We start from the raw sequence: 16,101 nt of genomic DNA, 5'->3' as shown, positions 1-16,101 counted from the left end.
TACAAATCGACCTCTTGCTCAGTGATGCGCTTTCAACCCATAGCTTTTGCCAGGCGCAGCATTTGTTTCACATTCGCACAGGAAAAGCTGTTCGAACCAAGCTGATCTCGTCAACATCGAGACTTAATCCTTCGACTTCTCGGCCATGACCACACTGCCCTCTGACTTGGCTTCTCTACACACCGCCATTCCTTCGCCGACCTCAGCCCCTGCGACTTCTCCCTAGATATCCAGATGGATGCCTGAAAACCCCTCTTAGACCATTGACCATTGATCTCGGCGGTGCTGCACAGGCGATCTCAGCGACCGCTTGCGCATTGGAACGCTCGCAGAACAGCACAGTCCGTTGCAAGCCTTCTGGTGGACCAGCTCCGCGGCGTTCCACGTCAAATCTACGTCGAGCATACTCGCAAGATGACTGCCAGACCTTTGCCAGTCGATTCCGAGCCGATCGAGAGGTGCGCAGAGTGCCGCATATGGCGACCTCGACCGTGATCTCAACGATCGCTATGATATAGAGCCCGTTTTGAGACCTTGCGGCATGACCGGAGATTTTGCAAAGTCCCCAAGGACTCCAGGTGGCTCGATGATGTGCATCTCCAGGCGTGCGATCCAGTCTCACGGTATCCACGAACAAGCAGCACTCCAGTCCCCAAATCCCTCCCCCTATCCCCACCCCCTCAAAACCAATCCTGATCCATCCTCCCCGCCCCACTAATCGTACTCTCCCTAACCCCAAACCACCTCCGCCCAACCATCCTAAAATCCAGAATCGTCACTGCATTCCTCCACAACCCCACCGGCACCCCCGGCACCCCCGTACTCTGCGCATTCATCACAACCTGCGCCGTTCCAATCTTCTCACTCACAAATGTAGTGAAACTCGTGATCCTTATCTGGAAATTCGGGTTTGCGTCGGCGAGCTTGCGGTGGCCGGCTAGCATTTCGATTTTGTTGGTGGCGGAGGGGCGCGCCCCGGTGCCGGAGCCGGTGGTGAAGTGGTCAACCATGGAGGTGGACCAGGGGGCGACGGAGGGGTCGAGGTTGCGGGTGTTGATTGCGGTTATGAAGGAGAGGGCTATGGTTTCTAGATGGCGGGCTAGGAGGTCGTCTTTGGTGGGGGTCTCTTTTTGTTCATCATGTTGGTCTTGGGTATCTAACGAGGGTTTATGGTCATCTTCGTCGAATGGAGAGTGTGCTGGCTTTGCATCAGCTTCTTCGTTCATGATGGGCGTTAGCAGCTCTCGAGGATCGTTCAGGAACGGCATGTTGTTGTCAGTAGCTTTGGAATGTATATGGACAACAGAACCATTGTTTTGCCTAGCAAGCCGATGACATGTTGCACTCATCAAGCAAGGTCACACTTTAAATAATGCTCCGTTTGCAAATGTCGTGTAACCTTGAGCATCTGATCGTGGAAGTAAGAAAGATCGAAGAGCTTCAAGAGTTGGCCTCGGGCTTATCGAGTGTGGCAGCTGAGCGCCAGGGCTGAAGTTCATGTACACCATATTTGATTGGGCAAAGCCGCGTTTTAAGACACCGCTGCTGTCGCTCAATGAGGCAGAGATCGACCTACCTCGTTCGTCTCAAGATGTCGTGGCTTGCGGCACGAGGTTGCCATGTGGTGATGTTACTTGAAATCGCTTACCGCCGTCGAGCCGCCATGCACACTACACCTCCTCCATCATCGTCGTCGTCGACATTCTGATTGGCCATAGATCATCGAAGCAAAACCCATTTCCCCGATAAAGCCTGGTCACCAGCCATACTCGCAAGCGTCAAAGTCTACGAAGCCTGTGCAATTCTTAGGCCTTCAAGCTCAGCTCGTAGACTGTTGATGACGACGGCATCTTTCTCACGTTCTCGTCGAATAGCTTCGTCGACGCTGCCTTGCCAGACTCGACTGACCGCATCATTGCCATAGCCCATAGCTTCAGCCCGCCACTTTTGCACTTCGTACTGTGCTCGTTCTAGTTGCTGGTGCAGTATCGTTCGTTCATCATCACTGACATTGACATGGCCATGACGCAGTTGGACATCAACTAGCTGAGCTCGTAGCCCTTGGTTCTCGAGCCTCAAATCGAACTCGCTTTGCTTGAGCTTCGCATTAAGGTCTCTGATCTGACTCTGTAATGCCTCGGTCCACCTCCCATATATGGAGATTTGCTTGCGAGCGTGCTCAAGCTCCGTCTCGAGCCTCTGTATTTCTTGTTTCCGGAGTAGCAGCATGGCGGCTTTGATCTCGTTACCCTCGTCTATGTCGTTTCGAGGGCAGTCAGTGATGTTGTGCTCCACGTCCACCCGCTTGAGATGGCCTTGCTCTAGACTCTCCGCGAGTGGCTGAGGCATAGTCCATGCGCCGAACGGTCTCTGGCTAGTGGTAGGATATGTAAAAATCAAAGCTCGGACCTCTATGCTTTCTCGCGTGGGAGCATTCTCGGGCACGGATGGTAGATCGAAGGCAGTATGGAGGCATGTTCGCGTTTTGATGCCAGTGTCGCTGTCGTATGTTTTGAACAGAAGTACGTCTTGCTCGTCCTGCTCGGACATGTAGTACCATTCGAAGCCTGGTCTGTATTGGATAACTCCCATAGTATCCCAGAATTCGTTGGTGTCATGCCGATGTCGATCGCACTCTATCACATCATCCTGCCGGAGCTTACCACCATCGGCGACTGCAAGCCCGCAGTCATATACTGGATGCTTGATTGGCCGCCATATGTTGATAATACGAGCACGTCCACTCAAAAGGTAGTCGGCCTTGATCTCGGTGAGATTGCGTATCTTATGTAGGACACTCTTCTCGGTATTGTCTGTGTGCACTTGCCTAGCGAAAGGATTGTACGAGAGGCCATCGATCCGCAGGCCAGCTTCGTCTGAGTGGCGAATCCTCGCATCGTAGAATATGATCTCGTCGCAACCAGCGACTTCTCGCTTGAGCAGCTGCTCCAGATCAGGTAGGTAGGCCTTTGCGATCTTCGGCTGAGACGCCCATTCCGTGAGAGATGTAGGCGCATGTACGTACTGAAACCCATGGCTGTCCAGTGAGAACTGGTCCATGCGTCCACGTACATCATGAATGGTCTCCGGCTGGCCAGGGGCCAGTCCCACGTTGGTCTTCTTTTCTGTGTCCAAGAAGTTCGGCGTGATCTGAAGCGGCTTCTGCTTCTTGTAGATCGGGTCATCCTTGAGGTACTGCAGTCGCACATTGACATCTTGCTGAACATGGGCTCGCTCATTCGAGGCCGCCTGGTCCTGCTGCCCGAGGCATGGTGCTGTCACTCGTCGGCATACTTCTGCTGAAGGCTGCAGTGGCATGTTGTGAAGACAGGAAGTGTTTGTGGTGTCAAGCTGCGTGATTGAAGCTGGGACCTACCTTTGCCTTAGCAGAAGCAAGCCTTCGTCAGCGTGACCACGATGGTCGTGACGATCAATGGTGCTGCAGTGTACCCCGTCCTGTGAGCAGTTGCAGCTTCGGGTCCCGGTACTCCTTGTGTTGCCGCGATAAGGCAATTCTGGTCAGATCTCGAGGTCGTGGTGTGTCACACTAGACTGCAGAGTGCTGTAGCTGTGACGTTGCTTGTAGGTCAACGGTGTGTCCTGTCGAGAGAACCTCCAAGTCATAGAAGTGACCAGAACTTGTACTTATGTTTGTACCGCTGTATATCAGGTCGTGTGCCCCAACCACACTTCTGCAGGATTGCTTGCAGCATGACGCCCGTTACCGGTGACCTCAAGCATGGAGGATAGACACGGAGTAGCAAGCAGTGCTGTAGCATGTGTCTCTGCGCGACCTTGACGGAATGCCAGCTGTTCTGCGACAACCGCGGTGGCATCCTAGCGTACTGCATCTCTGAGGAGTACACTGCTCGTGTCAATTCGATGGTGACGGGATGCAGGAGAAGAAGCAGCTTTCAGGACAATACATAGCCTGACGCGAGCCCTCGCCCCACGCGACAGCACTGCAGGGGTCCCGTAGTGTCAACAACCGGAACATAACTTCCAACGGCTTGCTCCTGGTTGTTCCCTTTGTGAGACTATCTTCTCCTCGATGACTATAAGCTGAACAGTCGAGTTCTGGCCACCGCATCCACTCACGATCCGAATCGATCATGGCTTCAGGAAGCCGTCTGCCGTCATCACGGCCGCCCGCTAGCAAAGCAAGACCAATGTCCATGTTCGAAGTCCCATCACACCACATGAAGAAGCTGCAAAACCTAGGAGACGGCGACGACATTGGCGACATAGATGTTCCCCCCTCCGGCGCATCCGCGAAACAGGCGAAACGACGTAGCCTACTACCGACCTTTTCGCGTAAACAATCACCAGACAACGACAACGAAAGGGTGGGAACGATTAGAGAGGACACATCGGATAGTGAGGTCAACACACGGGCAGGAGCGATGGATGAGAGAAAGGCCATGCCGCCTCCGCCAAAGCCAGCTAGGCCGACATCTATGCGACTGCCGGGCTCGGTGCCAGCGAGGACGAGTAGCATACACACACGAGTTCCCTCGAAGGAGAGCACCGGGACCAGCGCCCGGAGTAATCGTGCTCCAACGCCATCGTCAGGCGGAGCAGCAAAGGCAGACAATGCTATCAAGCGGACAGGCTCCACGAAGCTACCACAATCGCCTCGGACAGGAGGTCCTGCAGCACCGCCTGCGCAGCAAGCGATTCCAACACGAGGCAGTAGCACGAGGGCGACTGCATCTACCACGGCTCAGAAGCGGTCGTCAATTGCTGCAAAGCCGTCATTTGCTGACCGGCCATCTTCGCGCTCTACACAGCCATCACCTGCACCCGCGTCGCCTCCTGGCCAAAGTTCGCAGCGGCCGAGCACGAGATCCTCCCAAATGCCACCACCCTCGCGACCGACTTTCTCTACCTATCAGCAACACTATAGTCCTGCCAAGTCTACTCTTCCAAAGCCTGGGCTACCTGCTACGAAGCCCGCAAAGTCAGCTGCGCCTGCAAGCATAGAACCCGATGTGCCCATGACCCTTGATGTCGCATTGGAGCAGATAGAGCTTATCCAACTGTCCTTGGTGCACGAAGGTGCCGCGCAAGTCATGCAAGCCTTCGAAGCCAGTGCCAAGTCGAAGCTCAGCAAACGACACGCCAGGTTACGCAAGCAGTACGAAGACATCCGCGCTCACGAACAACAGCATCGTAGAGCTGTCAACCTCAATGCCCTTGAGTCTTGGTGTCCTGATGCAGCTCTGATGGCTGAGCATTTGCAGACCTTGAGCCGCATTGTGACGGATCTTCGAGCACATACAGACCCGGGGAGTCGGCATTCGGAACTGGTGGAAACATTCGATGACTGGGCGACGAAAGCTGAGGAGCTTCTGCTGAACGATCAGCACCCAGCTACTTTCATCGAAGCTTTACCCGAATCGTGGCGAGCGATACATACGTCGCTGGCGCTGAAACTACGCTCGATACAGCGTGACATCAGTGTCCTGCCACCTCCACCGCCCAGGCATGGCGCAGACTCACCTTCGAGTCTAGAGACCATCTTAGAAAACTGCTCGTCCCTGGTGGACAGCATGCTCAAGGAGCTCGACACCATGACGAAACTACAGAAAGAAGTACTCCAGCGCGGCAAGGCACGCATTGACGAACAAATCAACGCCCTCATGGCCGCCTACCAGCAAGCACAAGGCGAAGAGAAAGGAAACTGGGTGCCAGCGTGGCAAAGCGTGTCATGAAGCGTCAACTCGTGACTGTACACCTATGTACAAGCTGTCGTTGTTGCCGACCTCAGAGCTGCTCGACCGGACTATCACCAGGAGGCCAATCCGAAGGCAGACTACCCCAAAGCTCAAGTAAACTCTGCACACGATATTCACTAGCCCAGCCCATATCTCGCTCAATGCCGCGCAGCAACCGGACAATGGTCCGCCGCCACGTTTCGGTCTCAGCACTGACCTCACCATTCTCACCGGGCCTGTCATCGTTACCCAAAACAAGCCCAGCAGTCCAGAGCGGCTGCACAGCATGTACACGAGTCCCTTCGTCAGCCCTCCCGAGCGAAATCGCCACAATCTCCTTTGCATGGCTTCTTGACTGTTGCAGAATGCTTGCATAACTAGCATACCTCGTCGCCAGACTTGTTCCCGGCGCACCAGCTCCCAGAATTCCCAGCACAGGCGTTGCAGTCGATAGGTGTGGTTTGTTATGCAGGAGCTGGATTCTCGCGAAGTTGAACCATTGCATTGTGCTAGCACACATCGAGAGTGGAAACCACTTCTCCGTGCCGCATTCTTCGCCGTTCGAGCCGCGGATTGCGGTGGGGTGGAAGATGGCGGGGAGGCCGTCGTGCCAAACGACGAGTTGTTCGTTGAGGGATTCCCAGTAGTCGAGGAGTTCGCGCTGGCGGACACCGAGGCCGAGGGGAGAGACGTTGGAGGGGACGTCGTCGCCGGCTGCTATGAAATTTACGAGTTTCATTACGAGCCAGGCTAGGGCGTTCCCGACCATCTGTGGGGTGTCAGCGATGGAGGACAAAGAGATGTCATATATACTTACATCGTCATTCATAGCCTGGTCGGAGGTATACTCCGGATCTGACGGATTCGACGTCGACACGAAGCCTTCTGGTGTGAGCTTCAGACCAGCTGATCGCCACATCGGTAGATCGCCAGTATCCAGACGTGTGGAGGTGTTATTGATAAACGCCGAAAGCATATCCTGCCTCGCAAAGTTCCAGAAGACCGCCCTTCGGCCTTGGCTGAGACCTCTTCTTGGTGTCGGCATTGGCTGTACTGACCCAGACTGGCTCGCCAGCTGCTGCGTGACCTGCTGTGCGATTGAGACTGGCGATGGTGGCAGTGTGAGGACCTGGTCTTTCGTGATGTCGAATAGTGTCTTTGCGCCGTCCAGATGTCTACTCCATTCGGCTCCTGAGGCGTCTAGAAATTCGTATACGCAAAGAATGGCTGTGGCAGCTACTAGTTCGTCCGAGTCTGTCGTGGGGAGAGGTGAACCTTGTGCGGTGTGAATCGTGCCCGGTGTGGCGTCCTCGGGTAATGATGATGTCGGCGGTCGTGAGGCACCAGCTAACGATTGCCGCAGGAGGGATACGGCAATATCGTAGTACTCTCTGCCCTTTCTGACCCAGCCTTCCTGGTCCAGCGTAGGACCTGGCCAGAACTCCATTTTACTCTGTCGAGATGTGGAGACCTGTCCACCCATGACGGGCTTCCGCCCATTGACCCGAGCAAGACTCTTGGCCGATAACGAAGCACAGCTGTATAATAGCAAGGGACAAGTGACCGCCAGAACAGGGACCTTGGCAGCGAAGAACAAATCGAGGTCGAAGAGATCCATCCATAATCCAGGTCGCTCGCAGTAATCGCGAAGCAGGAACGCTAGCTCGGGATCCTCAATTGCAGGTCGTCGATGATGTCCTTTGGAACGTAAGCTTGTCCGCCCGGCGGTAGATAACGATGTGGTACGTACATGAGAAGGGGTAAGTGGAGTGTTTACGGATGCGGCTGTGGGTGTTTGAGGGTGCAGTTGCGGATCGAGGTTGCTCTCCGCTGGAGATAGATTCGATGCTGGATTAAGGATGAAATCCAGTCCCTGGCTCGGTGTTGCATGGCTTGGCGGTGGTGATATGATGGGCTGGGTCTGCTGCGACTGTAGCGATGCTGTCCGTTCATGGCGGCTCATCGGCGCTGGTGGTGGGGCGAAGCTGTATTGATCTTGGCTGGCGACCGCACTGAGAGCTTCCAGTCCATGTGTGGCGTACGCAGGATAGGATGATTGAGGGAGGGTAAAGTCTCCTACCGGTCTCGAGTGATGGAAGCCAGGCTGCTCAACCGCCAACCACTGGGTATTGGGATCAAGCAGAGATGCGCTGAGCTCCTCGCCTTCCTCATCCTCGTACGGGTTGGTGGTGTGGATGAACGTCAGATCTGTAGGTACTGACACCCATTGCGTCTCCTTGGCAAAGGTCTCCTTATAGCCGTAGAAGCTCTTCAGACTGTCGTCGCCCTTGTCGCCATTCATAGACGGATTCTGCTGATGGCGAAAGGTGATGCCCGAGCTCGGCACACATTCACGGTTGGCCTTGACGCATTGCGCACACGTCGGCTTCTCCTCACTGCACTTGAGCTATCGAGAGGCACAACACGTTAGCATGCCGTCGCCCACGTGCGCATCACGAGAGGGATATGACATACCTTCCTTTGACGGCAAGTCAAGCGATAGAGCTGTCAGTACATCGTTCTCTCCCAGTAAATCTTTCCTCTGACTTACCAACCACTCCGGGATCTGTTGTTCTTGGGCGCCATGACAGCGCAGCATCGGCTGTTGTTCTCCGATACTGATTTTGTTGTCTGCAAGGTGGCCAACGCACATGCTGCGTTGAGTGAATTCAGGTTGGCAGTCGGGCGACTTCCCCGCTTCGGTCGTCGCTGCCACGCGAGAGTGACACGAGCATCGTCTAGCCTGCTCGGTAGCCACGCCGACTGGCTTACACGTGTCAACGCGCAGTCGTCGGAGGTCATATCAAACGCCGATGTCCTATGTTCTTGTAACGGCATGCAGGTATGTCCGCCATCTCACCGAGTCGCATACTCCGAGCTGCATCGCATGATAACCGGGCACTCCTAGATAAGATACGTGAGGTCGCCCAACACAAGGACAACTGGAGCGACACTCTATCGCTGCCAAAATCGAAGTTCCCTCCCCGGCCCAGCGCTGAACAAATCGAATCAGCTCGCCAACGATGCGCCGATGACCTGTATGCCTGGCAGAGAGCCAATCGACCGAGAACGATAGTGCGCGAACGTGACGGTACAAGCGAGGAAATTGACAACGAATTCGTGCTGCACGATGGCCCTCCATATGCCAATGGCGCGGTCCATGTTGGCCATGCGCTCAACAAAGTCCTGAAGGACTTGATGCTTAGAACAGAGCTAGGTCGAGGCAAGAGAGTGCAGTATCGCCCTGGTTGGGACTGTCATGGGCTGCCCATCGAGCTCAAAGCGTTACAGCAACCAAAGTCACCTGGCAAGGGAGCAAAGGCGATGAAAGACTCCCCAGGTCAAGAGGCAAAGGCTGCCGCTGCTGCTTCGAGCCAGATGACTGCAACCGATATCAGAGCCGCAGCCAGGAAACTAGCTGGCGAGACTATCGAAGTACAGAAGAAGAGCTTTCGCGAATGGGGTGTGATGGGCGAGTGGGATGCTCCGTACAAGACCATGGACAAGGACTTCGAGATGAGACAGCTTGGCGTGTTCAACGAGATGGTTCGCAAAGGTAGGCTTGGAGCTTGGTGTGCTTACGTATGTTCAGGCAGAACTGATAGGACGATACAGGGCTTATCTCGCGACATCATAGACCTGTGTATTGGTCACCTTCCTCACGTACTGCCTTAGCAGAGGCCGAGCTTGAGTATGACGACAATCATCAGTGCGCTGCTGCGTTTGTGAAGCTACCTTTCACACGATTGCCTAAAATACTGAAGCAACATCCTCTGGTGTCATCTGGCAACATGGGTGCTCTTATTTGGACCACCACGCCTTGGACACTTCCTGCGAACAAGGCCATTGCGGTCAAGGATGACATCGATTACGTCGTAGCCGAAATTAGCTCAGTCTCAGATGAGGATACTCCGAAAGAACAAGTGGTTGTTGCGAAGGATCGCATCGAGCATGTCCAGTCGCATCTACCCGAAGGCCACATTATCAGCCCATTGACAGAAGCAATACCTGGAGCTAAACTTGCGGACGGCAATTCAGCTTGCTACAATTTGTTTACCGCGACGGCTTCGCCGATCTTACAGGCCGACTTTGTGACTGCCACTTCTGGAACTGGTCTGGTTCATATGGCACCCGGACATGGCATGGAGGACTACCAAGTCTGCCAACAACAGGGCGTCGGACCCGCGTTAGCACCCGTGGACGACGAAGGTCGCTACACATCCGAGGCGTTTCCAGCTGGCAATAGCGAGGCATTCACGGGATTGGATGTGCAGACGCAAGGAGTGCAAGCCGTGCTCGATGTCCTGAAGTCCCCATCCCTATTCATCCCAAAAGACGTGTCGCATAGCCATGGCAGTCTGCTTCTCGCTGCGCACAAGTTTATCCACAAGAACCCAATCGATTGGCGGACTAAGCAACCTGTGATTGTCCGTGCCACCGCACAGTGGTTTGCAGACGCCTCTGCCATGAAGGATCGGGCACTGGCAGCGCTCGATGATGTTACGTTCATTCCAGAAAGCGGAAAGAAACGACTTCGAAGCTTTGTTGAAGGTAGAAGTAAATGGTGCATCTCACGACAGCGTGCCTGGGGTGTTCCAATCCCAGCACTGTACAATGTAGAGACTGGCGAAGCTTGCATCACAGATGAGAGCATCAACCACATCATAACTATCATTGACGAGAGAGGCATTGATGCATGGTTCTCCGATCCTGTGGACGAAGCATCGTGGCTGCATTCATCACTGGAACCTGAGAAATGGATCCGAGGCAAAGACACCATGGATGTGTGGTTCGACTCTGGGACTACTTGGACTTCGCTCCAGAACAGACACCAGGGCGGCCATCTGAGTGATGTCTATGTGGAAGGCACCGATCAGCATCGTGGCTGGTTTCAAAGCAGCTTGCTTACTGCAGTCGCGACACAAGATTCAAACAACAAGCCAATGGCTTCCTTCAAGCTACTTACCACCCACGGCTTCACTCTCGATGGAGATGGCCGCAAGATGAGCAAAAGCTTAGGCAACGTCATCTCACCGGATGAGATAATCTCAGGATCACTTCTCAGTGCTCCAAGAGGAAAGAACAAGAACAAGGCCAAGAAGCCAGCGCCTACAGGGTCGAAGACTGCCTCCATGGGTCCTGATATTCTGCGTTTATGGGTGGCTTCGTCGGACTATACCCGAGACGTATCAATCTCACAGCCTGTACTGCAAAGCGTCCAACAGGCACTGAACAAGTACCGCATCACATTCAAGTTCCTACTTGGTGTGCTACACGACTATCCTACTCACTCGCCAGATGTAAATCTGCTATCCGAGCTTGACTTCGCTGATAAGGTCGTGTTGCATCAACTGGCGAGATGCAGCAAGAGTGTCTTTGACTATTCCGGCGAGTACAAATTCTACGCCGCCATCAACGAGATCAACAAATTCGTCAACAACGAACTCAGCGCATTCTACTTCGAGATCATCAAGGATAGGTGCTACACTGGCACTACATCCGTTCGGCGACACACCCAGACAGTGCTTCTTGTCATCATGCAAGAGCTCATGAAGATGCTTGCCCCTGTGACACCTCATCTAATCGAGGAAATATGGGCCTGGTCGCCTGAGCAGATGACGAGATTGCCTGGCGGCACTGCTCAAGATCTCTCATTACATCCTCTACGACAGATCTGGAAGCAGCCATTAGATGTATCGACCCTAGGTCTCGACAGCGCGGAGCAGCTGGACGAGGCGCTTGAGCTGTTCAGGAGTATCAATTCTGCAGTCAAGCTTGCGCAGGAAGGTGCTCGCGGTGCGAGAAAGCTGGGTAATGGTCTGGCATCTGAGGTCGAGATCTATCTTCCGGATAGCTTGTTGTCTTCCAAGAGCGGCAGCTGGCTAAAGCAGAACGATTTGGCTGGCCTGCTTGTCGTCAGTAAAGCCACGGTGTACTCGACATCGGATCACAAAGCCGACTCTGGTAACGTGGCAGAGGTTGGAGAAGAGTCATGGCACTACTCGCGGCCCATCGTGTACTCCACGGGCCAAGCCACCGAGCTCGGTTCAGAGATGAGAGTTGTCGTGGTGCCCCCAGAGCACGAGAAGTGTGTACGATGCTGGAAGTATACGGCAGAAGAGAAGACTGTCCCGTGTTCGCAGTGCGTGGAGGCACTCGCAGAGGGATATATTGACAACCACCTCCCGACGAGCGACTAGGCTTGATCATACTCGACTTACCGACTGTGTACACTTTGTAGCATACTGTAAAAACAAGCGCAACTTCTTGAAATAATGGCCTATCCGTGAATGGCTGCCACTGGCCGAGTTGTGTCTGACATGCATGCTTCGCCATCTTCATAGCATTCTCCCTCGTAAAATCTTTTTCACTTAGCTTCCAGCTACACGGCCAATAGCAAGCAATATATTGAGCGCGGGTGCTCCCGCTTTACCACGCTCCACCGGATGTGTTTGCATCCAACAGCTGCGGTGGCCGAGTGGTCTAAGGCGGCAGATTTAAGTTACACCATTGACCTCTGCTCTCGAGAGAGGCGCGAGTTCAAACCTCGTCCGCAGCAACATCGGGTGGGCACTCTCTTTTTGGTGTCATACATGGCATGTCTCTATGTTTTTGGTCTTCGTGGCATCGTATGGCATGTGATGAGACTTGGCGGTGCGGGGCACGAAGGAACGTGCCTGGTTTCACTTTTTGCCTACACAAGGACTGTCGGTCTCCTGATGCTGAACGACAATAAACAATGAATTCACTGCGGGTCACAGCATACTCATAGCACATGCAGCTTCTATGATCTCAAAGGCTGCCCAGGACCCGACTGACGGTTAGGAAACTTGACTTGTCAGCGACGTACTTGTCGAGCTCCGAGCGCATAGGTGGCTGCCTCCATGATGGCCAACATTGCGTTTCATCCATTGGCAAGCATAGCTATTCGATCTCAAGGCACAGCTTTGGCAGCTTACGTGGACTTGAAACCAGGACATGTACGAAGTATGTAACGCAAGGCAGGAAACCATACTGCAGCAGAATGACGTAAGGCGAAGACGCAGGTGAGGTGAGCTTCAGGTTCGTGTCACTTCCGCACTTCAACACATGCCTGGACGACTGTCCGGCTTACCTTTTATATCATCCATAAACAGCGCAGCAGGACCAGCGATCAGGCTTCACTACCGTTGCCAACATGTCGAGCATGTTCTCGAAAGCCACGGCGGCTCTCAAGGGTCAGAGCAATGCCAGTGCGAACAGCGAGGATGGAGAATCGCTCACGACAGTACTCAAGACCGAAGATGATCGAAGCGCTCTCACTATCCTGATCGCGGACTGTACCGAGGCTATGAGGAAGGTCATCGTGGACGCCTTTGACGCGAAAGAGACTGGCAAGAAAGCCGACTTGATCGCCAATGTCGAGAGTGAAGAGAGTGAGAATGATGCTGCTGCAGTCTTGGAGGAAGACGTCATGGGTCAGACACAAAAGGACCAGAAAGAGGCTGCAGACCTAAAGCAGAAGCAGGAGAAAGAGCTAGCCCAACGCGAGAAAGAGTTGAGTGCCGAGAAGATGCAGGAGCTCAACGCTGCTGCTCTCAAGCACTTCGATGACTGGCGATCTGCTGTGATGCAGAGGGTGGGTGAAGTTGTGAACTCTCGTGAGGTAGCAGATGAGCAGAAAAAGCATGCTGCACCGAAGAAAGAGACCGGCGATCAGGAACAGCAAATGGCGCCTCCAATGAAGTTCCCAGATCTGCCCAAGTACGACGAGGGAGTGCAGCACTCCATGTTGCAGCTGTATCCGCCCGTACAAAACACATTGAGGAGCTTGCCGGAAGAGAAGCGAGCTGTTATACTGCACTCCGTCCTACTTCTCTTGCTCAGCTTGGAGAACTACCAAGCTCATTCAAGAGTTCTGCTGCTGCATTTGTCTACGAGCCTACATCTCCCGATCGAGTTCCTTGCTACGGACGAGAGTAAAGTTGCCAGAGTCCTGCTGACAGCTGCCGAGAGCATGAATGCAGACGAAGAGACGAAGAAGGCAGCAGAAGAAAACAAGAGCGGTCGAAAGTGGAAGGTCGGCCTAGCTACAGTAGCTGGAGCTGCCCTAATTGGCATCACTGGTGGTCTGGCGGCACCGCTTCTTGCTGCTGGCATCGGAACAGTCATGGGCGGGCTAGGCCTTGGCGCAACCGCAGCTGCTGGCTACCTTGGAACATTGGCTGCAAGTTCTGTGCTTGTCGGAAGTCTCTTTGGCGCATACGGTGGACGTATGACGGGCAAGATGATGGATCAGTATGCACGGGAGGTCGAAGACTTCGCCTTCATTCCATTGAGAGATCATCACAAGCCGCGGAAGATCGAGAATGAATACCGACGACTACGTATCGCCATCGGCATCAGTGGCTGGCTAACCAACCAGGATGAGGTTGTGGAGCCTTGGAAAGTGCTTGGAGCTCAACTTGAATCATTCGCGTTACGCTTCGAGCTCGAGAGCCTGATGTCGCTTGGAAATGCTATGACTACGATGGTCACCTCCGCTGCTTGGAGTTATGCGAAAGTTGAGATCATCAAGAGGACTCTCTTTGGCGCATTAACTGCTGGACTATGGCCACTTGCTCTGCTCAAGGTTGGACGAGTCATCGATAATCCATTCAGTGTTGCCAACTATCGTGCCATCAAAGCAGGCGAGGTTCTTGCAGACGCATTGATCAACAAGGCTCAAGGAGAACGCCCTGTCAATCTGGTTGGATACAGCTTGGGTGGCAAGGTCATCTATTCGTGTCTGCAGAAGCTTGCCGAGCGCAAAGCATTCGGCTTAGTCGAGTCTGCCGTGATGATAGGAACTCCGGCGCCTTCAACTGCCGCCGACTGGAGAATGATCAGGTCCGTCGTTGCTGGCCGAGTTGTCAATGTCTACAGTACGAACGACTATATCCTTGGGTTCTTGTATCGCAGTCAAAGTGTCTCACTTGGCATTGCCGGCTTACAGGCCGTAGAGAACGTTAAGGGCGTCGAGAATGTGGACGTCAGCGATACTGTGAATGGGCACACTGCATATCGCTTCTTGACTGGCAGAATTCTCAAGCAGATCGGCTTCGAAGACCTAGATGTTGAAGGTATGGAGGAAGAGGAAGAAGCGCTCAAACTACAAGAAGCCAAGGATGAGATGGAGCGTGAGCGCGCAGAGTCCGAGCAGACCGGCAGTGGAGAGAAGGAGGTATCGGACGAGGACGTTCAAAAGCTCGAGAAACAGATCGAGGAGAAGAATGAGCAGAGCTACGTTGGCTGGGCGCAAGAAAGGCTCGTGGCGACGGGAACGAGCGCATCACAGGCTCTGCAGAAAGCTAAGGCGCAATGGTATCAGAAGACAGCAGGCAAGCCGGCGAATTCAGACTTGCAGAACGATGAAGCTGCGGCCGATGCGAAGGAAGTTGAGATACCGCCGGCGTTGCGTGAAAGACCAAAGCATGCGTAAGTAAACTCTAAGTGAAGGGACAACAGAACTCTAGGAGAAGATGAGCAGTACCAGGCTGCCAGGAAGTGCGAAACAGACGTGCTACTCTCCACCATGAGTCGGACGGTAGCTGATACCATACACAGGGACGTCAAGCGCAAGCCTTTACCATCATGATGGACGAGACCTCGAGGAGGAAAAAAAGGGCTCGATCAGTATCTGTGCACAATTCGACAATTCTCCACCACCCCAAACCCCTCAACACCACCCCCGACCATCCTCCCACACCTCACACCCCACACCCAGCATCGCAATCCCTCAGCCTCTCCACCAAATCCTTCCAACCCCCCAGCTCCACCACACCCACACCCCTTAACTTAACCCCCCCTCGCCTTCACCATCAACCCCCCAACAATCCCAAACGTCGCAATCGCCGCAACAACCAAGACGAAAGTCCCCACATGACACCTCCGACATCCACAATTGGTCGCATTGCCAGCGTGCCCAGGTCTGAGTGAGTGGTTCATGGGACTTGCGGGTTGTTGCTGTTGTTGCTCTTCGTCACCTTGCCGACGGTGGTGGTGTGGGTGGGGGTAGTGATGATGGTACCATGAACCGGCGTACCCACTGGCGTGGGGTTGGTAGGAGGGAGGGGGGATGTCGAGGGTGTATTTTGGCGGAGGTGGGGGTGGAGGAACTGGGTTGGAGTGTTGTGAGGGTTGTTGACGTTCTTGGGGGATGAAGGGGAGTGGAAGGGGGCGGTCCATTGCTATTTGATTGAGTGATGTGATTCCCTTGAGGCTCTCGAGCAGAGATGTGAGAGAAGGACAATTGTCAATTATCCAATTGCGACACGAAGACCCTGCAGTAGTAGTTCTTTGCTACTAGAATCTGACGAATGTATCTATCGTTGCAGCTGCTCTGGGATCTAGAGCCAACCTCAAA

At 54.0% G+C, this 16,101-nt stretch overlaps 6 protein-coding genes across 6 annotated transcripts; 3 read left to right on the top strand and 3 right to left on the bottom strand.

Moving 5' to 3' along the window:
- Positions 1-680: 680 nt before the first annotated feature.
- On the bottom strand, positions 681-1,268 carry CLAFUR5_20124 (uncharacterized protein; the record flags this gene model as incomplete). The annotated part of the gene is made up of 1 exon (XM_059462961.1): positions 681-1,268. One exon carries the CDS (start codon positions 1,266-1,268, stop codon positions 681-683), a length of 588 nt encoding a protein of 195 aa, XP_059318854.1.
- Positions 1,269-1,785: 517 nt separating this feature from the next.
- On the bottom strand, positions 1,786-3,318 carry CLAFUR5_20123 (Fe(II)/2-oxoglutarate-dependent dioxygenase; the record flags this gene model as incomplete). Its single annotated transcript, XM_059462960.1, has 1 exon — positions 1,786-3,318. The coding sequence occupies one exon, from the start codon at positions 3,316-3,318 to the stop codon at positions 1,786-1,788; it is 1,533 nt and encodes a 510-aa protein (XP_059318853.1).
- A 794-nt stretch (positions 3,319-4,112) lies between these two features.
- CLAFUR5_00463 (uncharacterized protein) lies at positions 4,113-5,714 on the top strand (the record flags this gene model as incomplete). Its single annotated transcript, XM_047899611.1, has 1 exon — positions 4,113-5,714. The coding sequence occupies one exon, from the start codon at positions 4,113-4,115 to the stop codon at positions 5,712-5,714; it is 1,602 nt and encodes a 533-aa protein (XP_047756435.1).
- A 52-nt stretch (positions 5,715-5,766) lies between these two features.
- Positions 5,767-8,370, bottom strand: CLAFUR5_00462 (Transcription activator AMTR1; the record flags this gene model as incomplete). The annotated part of the gene is made up of 4 exons (XM_047899610.1): positions 5,767-6,486; positions 6,535-8,124; positions 8,193-8,222; positions 8,269-8,370. 4 exons carry the CDS (start codon positions 8,368-8,370, stop codon positions 5,767-5,769), a joined length of 2,442 nt encoding a protein of 813 aa, XP_047756434.1.
- Positions 8,371-8,561: 191 nt separating this feature from the next.
- Positions 8,562-11,917, top strand: CLAFUR5_00461 (Isoleucine--tRNA ligase; the record flags this gene model as incomplete). Its single annotated transcript, XM_047899609.1, has 2 exons — positions 8,562-9,273; positions 9,333-11,917. The coding sequence occupies 2 exons, from the start codon at positions 8,562-8,564 to the stop codon at positions 11,915-11,917; spliced, it is 3,297 nt and encodes a 1,098-aa protein (XP_047756433.1).
- Positions 11,918-12,894: 977 nt separating this feature from the next.
- Positions 12,895-15,333, top strand: CLAFUR5_00460 (uncharacterized protein; the record flags this gene model as incomplete). Its single annotated transcript, XM_047899608.1, has 2 exons — positions 12,895-15,173; positions 15,303-15,333. 2 exons carry the CDS (start codon positions 12,895-12,897, stop codon positions 15,331-15,333), a joined length of 2,310 nt encoding a protein of 769 aa, XP_047756432.1.
- Positions 15,334-16,101: the final 768 nt, after the last annotated feature.

This window comes from Fulvia fulva, chromosome 1, assembly GCF_020509005.1.
Source record: "Fulvia fulva chromosome 1, complete sequence".
In the NCBI taxonomy this organism is placed as follows: domain Eukaryota; kingdom Fungi; phylum Ascomycota; class Dothideomycetes; order Mycosphaerellales; family Mycosphaerellaceae; genus Fulvia; species Fulvia fulva.
The sequence above is the reverse complement of the archived record's forward strand: the minus strand, read 5'-3'. Positions and strand labels throughout refer to the sequence as shown.